Below are 15,208 nucleotides of genomic sequence, written 5' to 3'. Positions count from 1 at the left end.
AAATCATGAGATATTAAAGGAGTTCTAAACTTCCCTATGTGCATTATTCATTTTTGATACAGCTGTTATTTCACTGAGGTTACTGTAATCGGCTACACGAAGCAACGGCCTGCATCAACAATTTCACAATAGATATGATAAACTAGATTTACATGTTTTATGTCCCTATAACACAAATTCCTTGGATAATTTAACTACACAAAGCTGGAAAATTCTTTCAAGATCACAGATTCATGGAACTGTAGCTCCCCCAACCGCACGTTATAATGCAGGCAGAACATATAGAAAAAAAGCTTTAATAAAGGGCTTGTTATTACTATGGCAACCACAGCAACTGGTTTCTAAAATGAATAATAGCTCTGTTAGGAGCTTCATTAAATTTTTTTTCAGACAAACACTGCCCTTCATCTTCTCAATGGAACAAAGAGTTATTCTGAATGCATGTGAAAACCAAAAAATAAAGTCCAAGCGAATGTTCTAAATACATGCTAATACCCTTCTTAGGACCTTTGCTAGAAGGAAGCAAGAAAGCACAATTTGTTAGGTATTTTTTGTAGAGTTGGAGGAGCAGAAGATGAGGTTCGTGCTAGAATGTAAGAGAAAGCAAGTGAACAGAAGATTAGGAAAACAAAGACAAATTTAAGAGTACTAAACCCACTAAGGAATAAACTCAAGAGTTGAAGACATAATGTAAATACTGAGTCTCAGAAATAGTACACTTACCCACAAGAGTTTCTCCCACTTAAAAAAAATCAGAACAAAAACCTAAGAGTTACATACCTCCTTTCTATTTCCCTCGGTACCTTTGGCTAAAGAAGAAAGCTGCTGATAAGCGCTACAGAATAAAGAGGATCCTGCCCATGCAAAGAATCTCACCTGCAATGTCTAATGGGCTAGAGCTACACTCTTGAATGAGATGAAAGAATTGATTTAGTCACTCAGTTCACATTTCAAGTAATGAACTCCACACAACTTTCAGGAATCTGGCATGTTAGCATTTCCAACCTGTGAGAAGAACTAATGTGTGGTTATCAGCTCAAAGGGAGAAGACCACTGGGATTGCAATGCATTCCTCCTAAACATTTCATGGATTAGTGGAGACAGGAAATAAGGTTGAATTTCAGCTTGTGACCAAACTCTGAAGAAGCTGAAGAAATTAAACTTAGCTCATAGTTCCCATAAAGTGAAAAATCACATACATACAGAGAGAAATCCTTTTACTGTCATCTGAAATGCCAGCACTAACCAAGCACAAGCATTCAGCTGTCAAAGAACCTTGTCTGTGCCTGCCCTGAACATAAGACTTGCAATAGAATCACTGAAGAATCAAAATTACATCAGTAAGAGATAAAGAGATACAAACTGTTTAAACATTCAGGAAAGGGCTTAAAAGCTTTTCTCTTATTTCCCAACTCTATTACAACAAATTCCTTTAAGGTGTTGTTGTTTTTAATCACCAAACAACACAAGCTTTCCTCAACAGACTGTGAACATTCTTTGCATCACAAGAGTAGTTTTCCATTAGTGTAAGAAGAAGCGTGAGGCCATTTCTAACCAATAACCATTACCACTAAGGTTGCCTTACTGGTGACAAAATCTTATCTGACATCTGACACACTCTTAATTAAATCACTTTTGCAATTTGTACTAGAATATCCTGTTACCATCACATTATAAAAATCAAATAAAGGTACACAACAGGAAGTTGGGTGATGATTTTGGATGATATTTTAATGACAGCAATCTCATAGCATCAGTTGAAAATTAAATCCTCACTGTAATGCTCAATATTCAAATCTATTTGGAAGGAGAGTTAGTAAAATCTTGCTGAAAAGATGAGTGTAAGACGGCAGTACAAAAGATTATGTTAAAGACGTATTTACTTTTGAGTGGTGTTCAGATCAATGGTTTTAATCTAGAATGTTCTCCACAGGCTTCAGAACAATAGAGAACCAGTTTTACTCCTTACACTGTGCTGCTGCAATTAATAAAACTCTGATAACAGGTCTTCAATTTGTATTTATTTCCTGAAAGAAGTCCAGCAACCAGGTACTACTGTCCTTCTGTCAAGTCAACAATGTATCACATTCATACTAAGTCATACCAAACATGAATGCTGATGAAGAAGGGCACGGAGCAGCAAAGATTTAGGGTAGTGATTCATTTTCCAAAACTATAAAAAAGGAGAAGATCCTTGTTTGTTAATGGGACCAGTGGTTGTTCAGCCTTAGTGTCTTTTGTGTGGTTTTATTTCATTGTTTTGCTATTGTTTTTTTCCTCCACTAAAAAACTTAATTTACAGTAGATAGCGCATCAAACAGGAAACTTTGATCAAATCAAAATAAACAGTCTGTTTAAAAACAGAAAACACAACTAAGCAAGTCTAAATTTTTCTGCCCCAATAAGGCGTTGATTGCATCTACGATTTTGGTCCATCCACTTCCAGGAATTATTTCTTGGTTGAACAATTTCCATCAGGTTAAATACAATCAAAACATAAATGCTTACCACAACCTGAAAAGAATGACAGACTACATACCATCATACAATTCAGTAGCAACCTCCCTTGAGACTGAACAAAGCTTACAATTCAAACTGCTTCAACCAACATGATGCCAGACAACTGATATACGATGCTATATGTTCAAGCAATGCTAAATATGGAAACTAATACTGTAGAGTTTCCACTAGACTGCAGTCAGACTGGATACTGAAAAATGTATTTTTGCTTTTATATTACCATGCATTCTGATCCCCGATCAAACAAAAATAAATTTACACAAACCTTGGAGTTACTGTGAGAGAAAAGGAAATGATACCTGTAAAGCCTTCCATAAAACAGCTATTTAAATGTCAGTGCACCAAAAATTTTACAACCACATGTAACGAAAATGAGGCCAATGCAGGTAATTATTGATGTTTTCAGATCAAATAAATAAACTTTTGACTAACTCAGTTTTGGAGGTTACAAGGCAAATGCACATCGCTCCTCTAACTGCCCCCATGTATTCTAAAGCAAAAATGATTATGTTCTTCACTCTTTCCTAGCCAGACTGGACCACTACAAAAGAAACGCTTCTGCGACTCCATTTAGCACTGGTGCAGCCTCACTTTGAGTCCTGTGACCAGCAGGGCAAGGTAGGCAGCTGCCCCCCTCTACCTGCCCTTGGGAGGCCCCACATGGAGGACTCTGCCCAGGACTCCGGCCCTCAGCACAAGGACGTGCAGATGTTGGAGTGCGTTCAGAGCAAGGCCACAAAGCTCAAGGCCTGGAGCACCTCCTCTCTTACAAAGAAGCTTCAGAGAGCTGCGGTTGATAAGTGTGAAGAACAGAAAGTGCTGGAGACACCTCACTGTGGCCTTCCAATACTGAAAGAGAGCTAATCAACAGGAGGGATATCAACAACTTCTTGCAATCATAAAATCATTTGAGTTGAAGGAACCTTTAAAGGTCATCTAGTCCAATCCCAGTTTACAGAGACTTTTCACTTTTATATTTATAGAAGTTATATTTTTATATATGTTATAATTATACTCAATTATTCATATAATTTTATATAAATTATGTGTAGAATTCATAATTAAATATTTAAAAATATGTATTTTACATATTTAAATATAAATATAAACCTTAGATCTGAAATCAGAGATATTACAGAAAGAGGAAACACAGGGAAGTAAAAAAAATAATAAAATATTAGAAAAACCACCACATTCACTGTTCAAACACTGTACTTTCATCTCTCCGAAGAAATATTAAAAACCACTTAAACACAGCAATATACTGAGTTGTCTCTACCTGCAATAAAATGTAAGAAAGGGGAGATTTTAATAAGACCAAGAAGGAAAATAATCAAATCCTGGATGCTGAAATAGTGTTTCATTTTTAATGGCTTTTATATATAGTTTAGCTCTTAAGCAGAGATTACAAATCAAGACATCCTGAATTTCTTTACACACTATGTTCAGTCATAAATTCTTGATTTATTTAAATGTAGCCTAAATACCAGCCAAGTAAACTTTGAGAATGTATGATAGATGCAAAATATGAAATGAAACTATTAACAAAAAATATCATGAATTATAAATAGCCAAAAGGGTCTTTTTCAGTTAAATCACTGTGGCTAAAAAATAGCTGTTCATTTCCATCAACCTCTTCAAAACAAAAATTCAAAAACCTTAAAAATAATGCAGAAAGAAATTGAGAGTAGTTAAGGATAGCAAAACAGTATTTAAGTGTAGAAAGGGGCGCATGAACTGAGGTTTTCAACATATGAAGAGAGATAGCAAAAGAAAAAGATGCCAACTTATTTTTTAGGTGTAAAGTAGCAAAAAGAGTGAAGGGAAGAAAAGAGAAAACTGCAGGAAGTTTTCCAGTGTAACTACAACAGCAGAGCTCAATAGGAGAGATAGAAGTGAAGGGTAATATTAATAATGCCATCCGAGGGATCATTAATAGCAAAAAAAATTAAGTTCACATTTTTTTGTTACTGATAACTTTCCAGGTCAGGAATATGATGTTTTGTATGTCAATAGCTATGATGTAATGCAACATCAATCACATAGCCTGAAAAAAGGAGAAACAACTTTTCCAGAGAAACTATGCAAAATTCTTTTAGAAACTTTTTAAAAAACTTGTCACCTAATTACAAACAAAATGATTAATTATTACGTTGAAATTGAAATATCCTACCAAAGTGGGGAAGTTAAACTTTACATTGTCAAGAAACTACATGCTATTACATCAAAGCATGGAAAATAGAAACAAATCAAATGCAGAAAACAATACAAAAAATACGTAAGGATATTTAGCACCAATTTGTTTAATTAAAAAAAAATAAATCCTTCTAAGAGCTACTGAAAGAATACTGACCTGAGTTTGTTTTGTGTGGATTTGGTTTTGTTTTGGTTTTTTTTGGGGGGTAGGGGTTGGTTTGTTGTTTCTTTGGGTTTGGTGGGGTTTTTATTATTATTAATATTATTATTATTATTTCTTAGCTGAAACGCACGCTCTGCATGTTCTGCAGAAAAGCTGACTGGCACAGAGAGAATACTTTTCATGATAGCAGTTTGAAAAATAGATAAGACTAACAGCACATCACAACAAGAAGGGGCAGGACATAATTTGTTACTTTTGTCCAACACAGCAACAAACTGGAAGAAGAATATACACTGAAATGATCAACTGTACGTGACTGAAAACTACAGGAGGCAATAAACCTCTAAGTGACATAGATGGGCCAAGAATATAAAGACAAATGGCTAAGCAGTTCAATGCAGAAAAATTAATGAGGCTAGGAAAAAAATTAATCAGGTTCACTTCAATGAATATTTTGCACAGTTATTTTTTTCAATAACATCAGTTTGACAAACAGTTTTAAAGGACATCAGAATGCTGTTGCAGACTACCTTTATCAACCATAAACAAATAAAAATTATAATCGGTGTGTTCTATATACATTCTGTACACATTCTAGATTGTATGAACAATTCTAAGCACACAAAAAAAAAAATACCCCCTACTTTTCAAGTTCCTTCTCAACCTCTCTAAGCTGCTTTGGAGTCCCCTCCACTCCCAATCATTTGCAAGAGATTCTGAAAACAAGAAGGCCACCTTAATTCAGTAAGGCAAAATCCTGTGCAAGGAAAGGCAGGGCTTTACATGAAGTAAATCTAAATCAGGTTGACTGCGAAACGAGAATGAGCATAGATAGATGGTACAGAACAACTAGGGTAAATTGTTGTCTCTCTGCAACCTGCCCTCCAGTACTATGAGTGGAAGACTACGCAGAAGCATTAGCCCTACAATCTATTTTGCAGTTGTGCACTGAGCACAGTTGTATTGCTATCTCCAGGCTCATCCTGCTTCCTGAATTTGCACTCAGTATACATCAACATGATTCTAATAGATAGCAATCAGTCCTCAAGTCATTCTCCAAATTGCTTCTCACAGCAGGTTCCTTCTACCAGCCCACACTTCTTGCAGTGATGTGATTCAGCTTGTTAGGCAGCTTTCACTTCATAACTCTGTCATTAGGTCCCTATTCTTTGCATTACATTAATACTTAGAGGTGCAAAGGCTCTTGAATGTTTCTCTCCTTTAGCACAAACGATTTACCTAGAAGCATGTGACAGCATCAGAGGATCAAAGGAATGGTAACTGATGTCATCTACCTGGACCAGCACTCTTCAACACCTTTAGTAGTGACACAGATGGTGGAATTGAGTGTACCTTCAGTGTGTTTGCTGATGACACCAAGCTGAACGGTGCAGCTGACACAGTAGAACAGAAGGACGCCATGCACAGGGACCCAAAGACAAAACTGTACACAGAAACTTCGAGAATGGCTCTGTCATCACATATTTGTGTAGTAACCACCAGAGGATTCCATCTCTGACAACTGCACATTCCCAGCACACTATTTTTCTCTGCGTGTAATTTGATAGAGCAGGTGGAACATACCTATTTCTACAACTTCACAACATCCAACCTACAGACCAAATCCTGACTCCAAAATCTATTAGCACATTTCAATGGCTAAAATAATCTTCACTTCCAAATGTATACATATAACACATCTTTTTTAAAACTCCTGAGTTTTTATGGTGAAAAAGAGCACATCACAGCCACAAGCTAACATATGTGACCAACACTGCTTTTTACTGTGTCTCTATAGGATAATTATTACTCAAGTATGAATGAAAGGCTTTCAGCATCATTTGTGTTACTTCACGTTCTTTGTCTGTGTTGATTTCTCACATTACGATTGGAGAAAAGGCTCGAGTTGAAAATGCACAACAGTGTTTCAGTCCACAGATTACCTTATTTTTTAGATACTCTGAAAAGACCTGTCACAATCTCTCTCAACAATGTGAAAACCTGTATCAAGCAAACAAAGTCAGAGATGTTCTGCTAATACAGCTACTGCTTCCAAGTAAAGGCAACACTACTACATAAGGTGCAGAAACAAGCAGAAATTTTTCTGGAATATCTCCATCATGACAGCCCACTAATTCAGTTCATCACGATCAACAGTCGCTTCATTCCCCCTCCAACACACACACACACATGAAAACTAGCTATGTGCAATAGAACAGCAACCTATCCCTACATTACTTGCTTCAAATTTCAGACTGGAGCCTGTTACATAGTTCTACCCTAGTTCCTTCTCACTATTATAGTAAATAATAACAATCTGGTTTTCTAGACTAATACCATCACTAAAGACCCTTCTTAAATACAGTCTCTGTTGGAAATGGAGCTAAAACAAGCATTTTCCAATAACGCACACACACCAGATTCCAGTGAACTGTGTATATGTTCACATGCATATACTTGTTTGTATATATTTGTGTATAAGCATACAAACCCACATTTTCCCTAATAAATATATGTAATGTAGTCCCAGCACTACATATGATTTACTACTTACACTTTCACAACATTAAGAATTTTCTTTACGTTCCTTTCATGAAGAACATACTAAAAAAAAAATAGGAATTTATGCTTATGCAGCAAGAGAAACAAGGGGCTCCACGTACACTTAGAACAGGCATAATTTAATGAAATCTACAAAAAAGAATACTGACACCTTATGCGGTGTGTGTGACATTATAACAGTGACATGCAGAGCAATGTACTTAAATTTTGTATTCCTGTATGTATTTGCATGAAATTTAGAAAGTGTGGGGGAGGATGGTGGGGACACAACAAATCTGTTTTTACTTCAATCCGTAAATTTCAGTTTCTGAGGAAGTATTTACGTATAATTAAGAAGCAGAAGTGAAATCACAGAATTTTAGTAGTTGGAAGGGACCTCTAGAGATCACCAAGTCCAACCCCCCCTGCAAAGCAGGCTCCCAGGCTCCCAACAGCAGGTTGCACAGGTAGGCATCCAAGCAGGCTGGATCCTCCAGAGATGAAGAATCCACAACTTCCTGGGCAGCCTGTTCCAGTGCTCTGTCAGCCTCACTGTGAAGTTCTTCCACATGTTGGTGTGGAAGAACTTCCTGTGCTCCAGTTTATGGCCATTTTCCCTTGAGCAGGTTTAAGTTAAATCTTGTCTTCATTCTGATTTCATAGAGTCATAGAATCACAAGGTTGGAAAGGACCAAGATCATCTAGTCTAACCATCCCATCACCATTGCTACCACAAGCAACTAAATAATTTTTTGTAAAGAAGGTTTCTACTATTATACTGTGTTCCAAACAGTTGAGCTTTCACATCAGTCACAATCACATAAAAACATAACATGTTGTATCAAAGGATGAAAAAGCACTATTCGATGATCCTTTGCAAGCTTAAACATTCCATATTCTGCATAGCACCTCAATTTATTCACAGCTGTATGTTATAAGAATGTCATAACTCACTAAAGTGTTATGTCTAGTCTAGTATTGTTTCCATAGCTCTATTTCATCAGCATCAATCTCACCATAGGATGCATCACAGAATGGAAAAAAAAAAAAAAGCCACAACTTGTGCTACATCGTATTGTTACATTGAAGTAGTCTCATATTTATAGGAAAAGGAAGTGTTAATTGCAGCTTCTATCTCTTTCCATAAGTTTCCTGAGCATATCTTCCAGAACTGTCTTAAGTCAAAATCACTTCATGTGTTGTTTTGACAAAGTCCTATAACAAAGTGACCAGCCAGGCCTTCCAAATTTCCTACTTGCTCCACATTTTCATGTGGGATTTGATTCTGCAACACCCTCTTAGCACTTACTCATCAGCGGCTAAAATCTAGTGGACAAAGGCAACAGTCAAGTTATCTGACAATACATTTGTTCTCACATGAACACACTGTCAGCACTCACAGATGAGACACAGAACTACTGTATTTGTCTGAACTTGAAGAACGCTCACTAAGTAGACAAGCAATAATAATTCCACGCCTCACCGTTTTTTCCTATTTCTAAGCAGAAGAATCATTCAATCATAGCAGCGCATGCTGCTACGTTAGCAGCTTTAGCACTAACACAGCTAACACAGCTTTGTGATTTGTATTTGTGTGGTGGTGTTTTTTTTTTTTTCCAGAAGTTTGTCCACTAAGACAAAATGATGCAAGACAATAGAACAAGAAGGCATCTAACATTCTACTTACTAGTATAATGCATTCAAATTACATATTAGAACAGGCATTCAACTATATTTTATTCTTCTTTTACAAGATCTATTCTAAACGCTGAAAGAATTAGATCAAAACCAAACCATCCAGAAAAACAATACATCAATCAGGAAAGTTTTATAGTATAGATGGAATTCATAGCTTTTTCAAGATATACTCACCAAGATCTGTGTTGGGGCCAGCAAGTAGCTGCTTAAATTTGTCTAATCGGGATGCTTCTCTTTCAGTTAATGCAGGAGTAACTGAGGTACCGAAGTCTGCCATTCCACTCACCAAAGGAGGTGTGGAAGTTTGTGGAAGGGACTGTGATCTCTGCATGCAAGAATTTTCACTAGCATTATCTGAAGGGAAAAAGAAGCATAGTACTCAGCCTCAGCTAGTAAGAAGACTACTAGTAATTTGAATTTAACTTTCAAATTCAAAACACAATTCTCTTTTGGAGAAATAGAGAAATATAACCTAAAGGCATAACACCAATTTGAACTGCAAGCTACCTGAATTTCATAGCAGAGCTATTCCTCTTCCTAGCAGTATTCCACAATTAAATCACATCAATTAGAGATGATACTAACAGCAAGGTTAATTCATTTCCATAATCACTGTGAAACTGAAAGTTGTTTTTACTCCCTCTCACCATTCTTAAAATAATAATAATAGGGAAATCATTGCAATTGGTCACTTTAAAAGTTGACACAGGAATACAGCCCAGATCACTCGATAGGACAAATTCCCCAGTCCATACAAATCATTTTTCTCCATTTTTAAATATTTTATACAGTAGCATTTTAGTACAAACTTTTCCTACAGCAGTAGTATTATTATTAATTGCACACATCTTGATGCAGTTAGGCATTAAAATACAGTAAACAGTGCAACTGCCTCCAAAAATTGAATACATATCTAGTCTGAAAACAAAGAAGCTTATTCTTTCCTGACCTATGTATTTCTCATAGACAAGCTTTACAGTTTAGTATGGAGTGCAGTACCTCCCTCAAATCATCTAATACTGATTAATAATATTTACCTGTGGTAAAGGTTGGGAAGGAGTTAATGCCCTAAAAGGCAAATATGATAGGTCTCCTCACTTGATTTTCCACACCTTTTCCCATTTCTTAACATACCTGATGAACTTGATGTATGACCTTCACTGACTGACTTAACGAGCCTATTATCACCACATGTGACTGCAGACAGCTCTGCCGATTCTACTTGTTTTTCTTCCTGTGGATGCTCTTCCAGAAATTTATGCTGTTCTTGTAACTTGCTGTGATTCTGAATTACTTTGTGAGCCGTTTCCATGACCACTTCTGTATTTAAGTTTTCAGCAGCTATTGCTAAGAGTTCATCATCGTCATCCCCAAGATCCCAAGCATCGCTTGTATTACTTTCAAACTCTTGGAAGGTGCTGACTTTCTTTAGTTTCACCGGAGTTGTAGGTGGCTTTGAACCCGGTTTTATCAAGCTGTTAAATAACAAGTAAACAATGATGTTTAGAGAATCAGTAATGATTCTCAATATGTTATTGGTAGGGAAGCAAAAAAAAAAAAAACAGTGTTTGACATTGTACAGGCAGCAGATATTTCTCTCCCTCTACTCAAGTTACTGCTGCTTCCAACCATGATATAACACTGTGGAACATTTCTGAGGAGAAAGGCAGGTAACAACCTCATGCTTCCTCGCTTTGAATGCAGTCTGAACAAATCTCCCTTTCCTTGTCTCCAAAATAGACAGACAGATAAAAGCTCAAGGTCAAATAAAATAAATACTGCTGGAATACTTTATAAAACAGAGAGGACATGTTACAATTCACTTGCTTTATGAGCTTTTATAGAGGTTTCAGGCCCTTCCATGCAGTTGCCGTATAATCAAGCAGCAGCAGCAATCAAGTCATCAGGTCTAATCCTAAATCACCATATGCAATCAAGCAATGCAATCACTGTCATAAACAAATCAAATCTCACCTTAAAACTCATTAGATCTATCATTCCCCCCCAATCATGCACTCTAGCACGAATTTGCTTCAGAACTTTGCTCTTCTGATGGCCAGGATATTTCAAGTTCCTACTCTGAGCATGCCCTGATCATCTGCTAACTCTATCCTTCTGTCAAAATACAGCACAAGAGAGAGAATACAGACATTCCTCCCTACTTTGGCCCTTGCTCTCATTTACTGTAATGCAGAGCAATCACATCAGCTTTCAGATTTCAGCTAAATTACACACTGAGTCAGCTTCCCTACTCTCAAAAAATAAAATTAAAAACTTTTGAAAATTAAAAAAGCAGCAGCAGTCAGAATCCAATAATGCATTTTCCTAAACACCTCAGCCATAAGGAAATGAAGAATAATGCACTTACATTAGTTATGGGTTATTAGCAAGAAATGTATTTGGTTACTAATGATGATAATTTTACCCTTTTCATACACATTGTGTTCTGATATCCAATAATCTTGATCTAAGGCAATTTTTAAATTACTGCCATATCTCTTCCACCTACTGCCACCAGCAAAATTCCCACTTTCATCTGAAAGCAATCCACACCATAATTTGATTCTTTTATTTCACACATGAACAAAATAGGCAGATCATCAACAGAAAGATGCATACAGATTGGTTACATCTCAACTATAAGCTTCATCTGCTAAATTAAGATAAGTATTTACCATAAGTTTTTAAGGCACTACAGAGATGAAAGATTGCAGTCTATGTTAGACAAGACACTAAAAAGCTCTTTTGCAATTCACAGTATGGTAAGCATCAGGAAGTCACAAAAGAGGTCAGAAAAGTCAAGTTTATGACAAAAATTATGAAAAGAAAGTTAACAGTATTCTAATAGCAAAGAAGAAAAGGAGGAAAGAAGACAGATAAGATTCAAACCATCTGGGTTATCTGAATATTAGGTTATTTAACTTACGTTCCATGCAGCAGTGGATCAAAAGGCGGATGCTGAGCTCCATACACATGTTGGATACTATAGGAAAAGAGAGAGCGCATGTTAATTAGACACTAATAAACAGAACTGAGATGTTCTAGTCGTCCTCCATTTCATAGAATCCCCTACAGAATTAAAAGCAACAAATCTGAAATTAAAGTGTACACTCAAAAGTAACTCAACAAAGAGCCTGAGGCCAACTTAAGGTGATTCTTTTTTTCTGTACAGAAATTAGAACAAGAGGTAACTCCACAGTAAGAAAGTTCAAACGAAGTAGATTTTCTTGCTTCTGATTTATCACTTATTTGAATAAAATAGAACAAAACCTCTCAGAGTTATCTGCAAAGATTTAAACATTTCTGTATGCTTGTGGCCCAAAATCTCACCAGCCAATTCTTAACAGCTACCAACACACAAAGCTGACCAATTTAAAGAAAAAAAAACAAAGACAGTACACAGAAGATGGCATGTTAGAGAACGTAAGCCATGGGAGTACAAAAAATATATGCTTTAACATTAATTAACTTCCATTTACCTCCATTTCCTTCCAGATTTCAGCCACAATATTATTTCAAGTAAAAGTGGCTTCACATTGAAAGCTATTACTCCACAATTCTGATTGTAAGAAAAGCAAATTACAATGCAATGCTGACATTACCTAAATCTTCACTGAAAACTACATGAAAAGTGGCAAATGTCCTCCTGACAAATCAAAAATTAATCTCAAGATCACATATGCAAGCCCAACCTTAGTAAACTTCATTCAGAACCAAAAAGACTGCAGTCTTAACAAATCAGCAGCATTAATTTGTGAAATTAATCCTACAGATGGCTGTGGAGTTTATGAAATCCACCCTCAGACAACTGTCCGCACCCTCTCCCCTACTCTAGGTCAGTTGAGGGCCAGGTGTCACCAGCCACCGTCCTCATGGCACAGACAATCTGTCCTTTCTTTCAGATGCTGTATCAGTGGACATGAAGAGAAGTCACCTCTATATACAGCAACAATCCTTTCTCTGCCACAAAAAACAGGAATTCTCCATATTCTCATTTTGCCACATCTGCAGTAGGCTGCTAATTAATTAACTGCAACTATTTACAGAGCTTGTGTAATCAAAGAAAGTCAAATGTGTTTTATCCCTACAGGGAGTACAGGGACTTAATAAAATTACAAAGAAAGAAGTTCTGAGAGAGAAGAACAGTCAGACCAGAAGAGGCAGTTTATAACTAGATGAACAAAACTACTACCAGTTTGTGCTTATGGATAAGGGACAGTAGAAGTTAAAGGATGAGCAAGATTATTTCTCTATACCATCCAAAAAACAGTATAAATAATAAATTATCTGAGAATGAGAATACACTTCATCCTTTAAAAAGGATGAAAGAAAAATGAATTACTCCACTGTTAAAACAGTTCCAGGATGGGAGCCCCATTGTTAAATAAACATCTGAATGGGCAATCTCAGCCTCTTATAAAGGTTAAAGGAGTTAATGGAGTTTGGGAAATATATTCCCTAGAAATTGCTGAATGGAAGAAAGTGTTGGTAGCTTTCACCTAGGATATGAAAGCTGGTTCTGCTCATCACACTTCAAGAGAAAAGAGAAGAGCCTCATAACATTTTGAAATACTACACAGGAAACCACACTTCACGGCTTTTTTGTTGTATTTTAGTTTCAAGGCACAACTACTCAAATCCATAAAGAAAACAGGAACTTGTTAACCATCCTGTGCTTCGATCACCAAAGTACAGAAGTTACTAATTTTAACAAGATCTAAGAACTACAAACTGAGCCTGCATTAGAGAACAAGCTTCCTTTTTGCAAAAACACCTCCTACCATCATTAACCAATAATGCTTTTTCAAGTTTGCATACTCTTTGCTACAAAGAAAAGAGTTTTGCTCAGGACTATTTTTTTTTAATGTTCTTTTGTTAATTTGCAACAATAAAAAGTTGTATTCAGAGATGTAAGAAAACATTAAGGTTTCTATTCTGATACTTTGGAATCTCTCAATCTTTGGCTAATAACAAAGAAGTAAAAGTTTCTCATCCTCTACTCAAACAGAGTGTATTTACAAATGTGAGCATACTGAAGATATGGGACAGGACTACAGAAAGGCTGCTGTTACAGACCCACCATTAACAAAAGTGACTTTCTAGTTCTCCTTTTTAACCACACTCTTCAAGTCAGCACTTTTTTAGGCTGTGCTGTGGGGAGATTTTTTTGGAGTTTTTTTGTTTGTTTTTTAGCTACAGCTCCTTAGTTTCTCACATAGAACCTTTTTCGGGGTGTTTAGACAGGCAAATTCAGCTAACACAGCTCACTCGTTTACTCACAGCTTGTTTTTCAACACAAGCTGTAACCAAAACATACGAGACCACTAGCGATCTCCGATCACAAAAACAAAACCGCTCACCCTGACACACATCGGGCACTGAGCTGACAACAGAAGAACGACGGAGGGACCGAAACGCCTTACAACTTCCCGGACAGGACAGGGCAGTGACGGCACGGTCGCCTCCCTGCACCAAACGGACGTGCGGCGCGGGACGCCCTGAGGCGGCGCAGGGGGGCCGACGACCCGGGACGAGCTCAGGGCACCGGCTGCGAACAGCCGAGGGGCCCGGGCACTGCCGCCCCGCTACGGGCCCTGCGCTCCGGGGCTGCGACGGCGGGACCGGCCCGAGAGAGCCCCGGCCTTCCCGCCGCTCCTCTCACCTGCCCGGCACTTTCGTGCCGCTCCGCTTCCAGAACTGCTTCCTGCCCCCATCGTTCGCCATGGCGGCTGTCACCTCATCCCCGGCCCCGCGTCCCGTCCCGGCTGGCAGCCCCGACCCACGCCCTCAAGGTTCACTCCCCCCAGTTCCCTTCTCCAGAAACTGGACTGAGCGCTGCCATCTTGGGACCGGAAAACAACGGCGCTCCTCATTCGCCCCCCGAGGAGACCCGGAGAATCCAGCCAACCAGAAGTGAGAATACTGCCGGGTGGGTCGGACCGGCCCAATGGCAGCGAGGGAGCGGCGGGTGGTGCGGAGGGCCTTCGGGGCAGCGTCCGGCCGGTGGCGGCGCCCTTCGTCCTGCCCACGATGGCGGCTGCCGCCACGGCTGGTGTGGGGGTTTAAATGTGTTCTGGGGCCGCTGAGGAA

General features: G+C 38.0%; 1 protein-coding gene across 3 annotated transcripts in view; it reads right to left on the bottom strand.

Annotated features, from left to right (window-relative positions):
- The window catches only part of TBC1D22A (TBC1 domain family member 22A), a 154,172-nt gene extending 139,210 nt beyond the window's left edge, over positions 1-14,962 (bottom strand). For all 3 annotated transcript variants that reach the window (XM_042872645.1, XM_042872647.1, XM_042872648.1), the window contains exons 1-4: positions 14,781-14,962; positions 12,045-12,101; positions 10,253-10,593; positions 9,293-9,472 (exon numbers count right to left, since the gene is read on the bottom strand). In XM_042872645.1, coding sequence (XP_042728579.1) covers positions 9,293-9,472; positions 10,253-10,593; positions 12,045-12,101; positions 14,781-14,842 — 640 coding nt within the window. In that variant the 5' untranslated portion in view covers positions 14,843-14,962. The remainder of the gene's footprint in view (positions 1-9,292; positions 9,473-10,252; positions 10,594-12,044; positions 12,102-14,780) is intronic.
- Positions 14,963-15,208: the final 246 nt, after the last annotated feature.

This window comes from Lagopus leucura, unplaced genomic scaffold (assembly GCF_019238085.1).
Source record: "Lagopus leucura isolate 7727_CA_CO unplaced genomic scaffold, USGS_WTPT01 Super-Scaffold_100008, whole genome shotgun sequence".
In the NCBI taxonomy this organism is placed as follows: Eukaryota; Metazoa; Chordata; class Aves; order Galliformes; family Phasianidae; genus Lagopus; species Lagopus leucura.
Note: the sequence above shows the minus strand (reverse complement) of the source record. Positions and strands in the feature narration are given on the sequence as shown.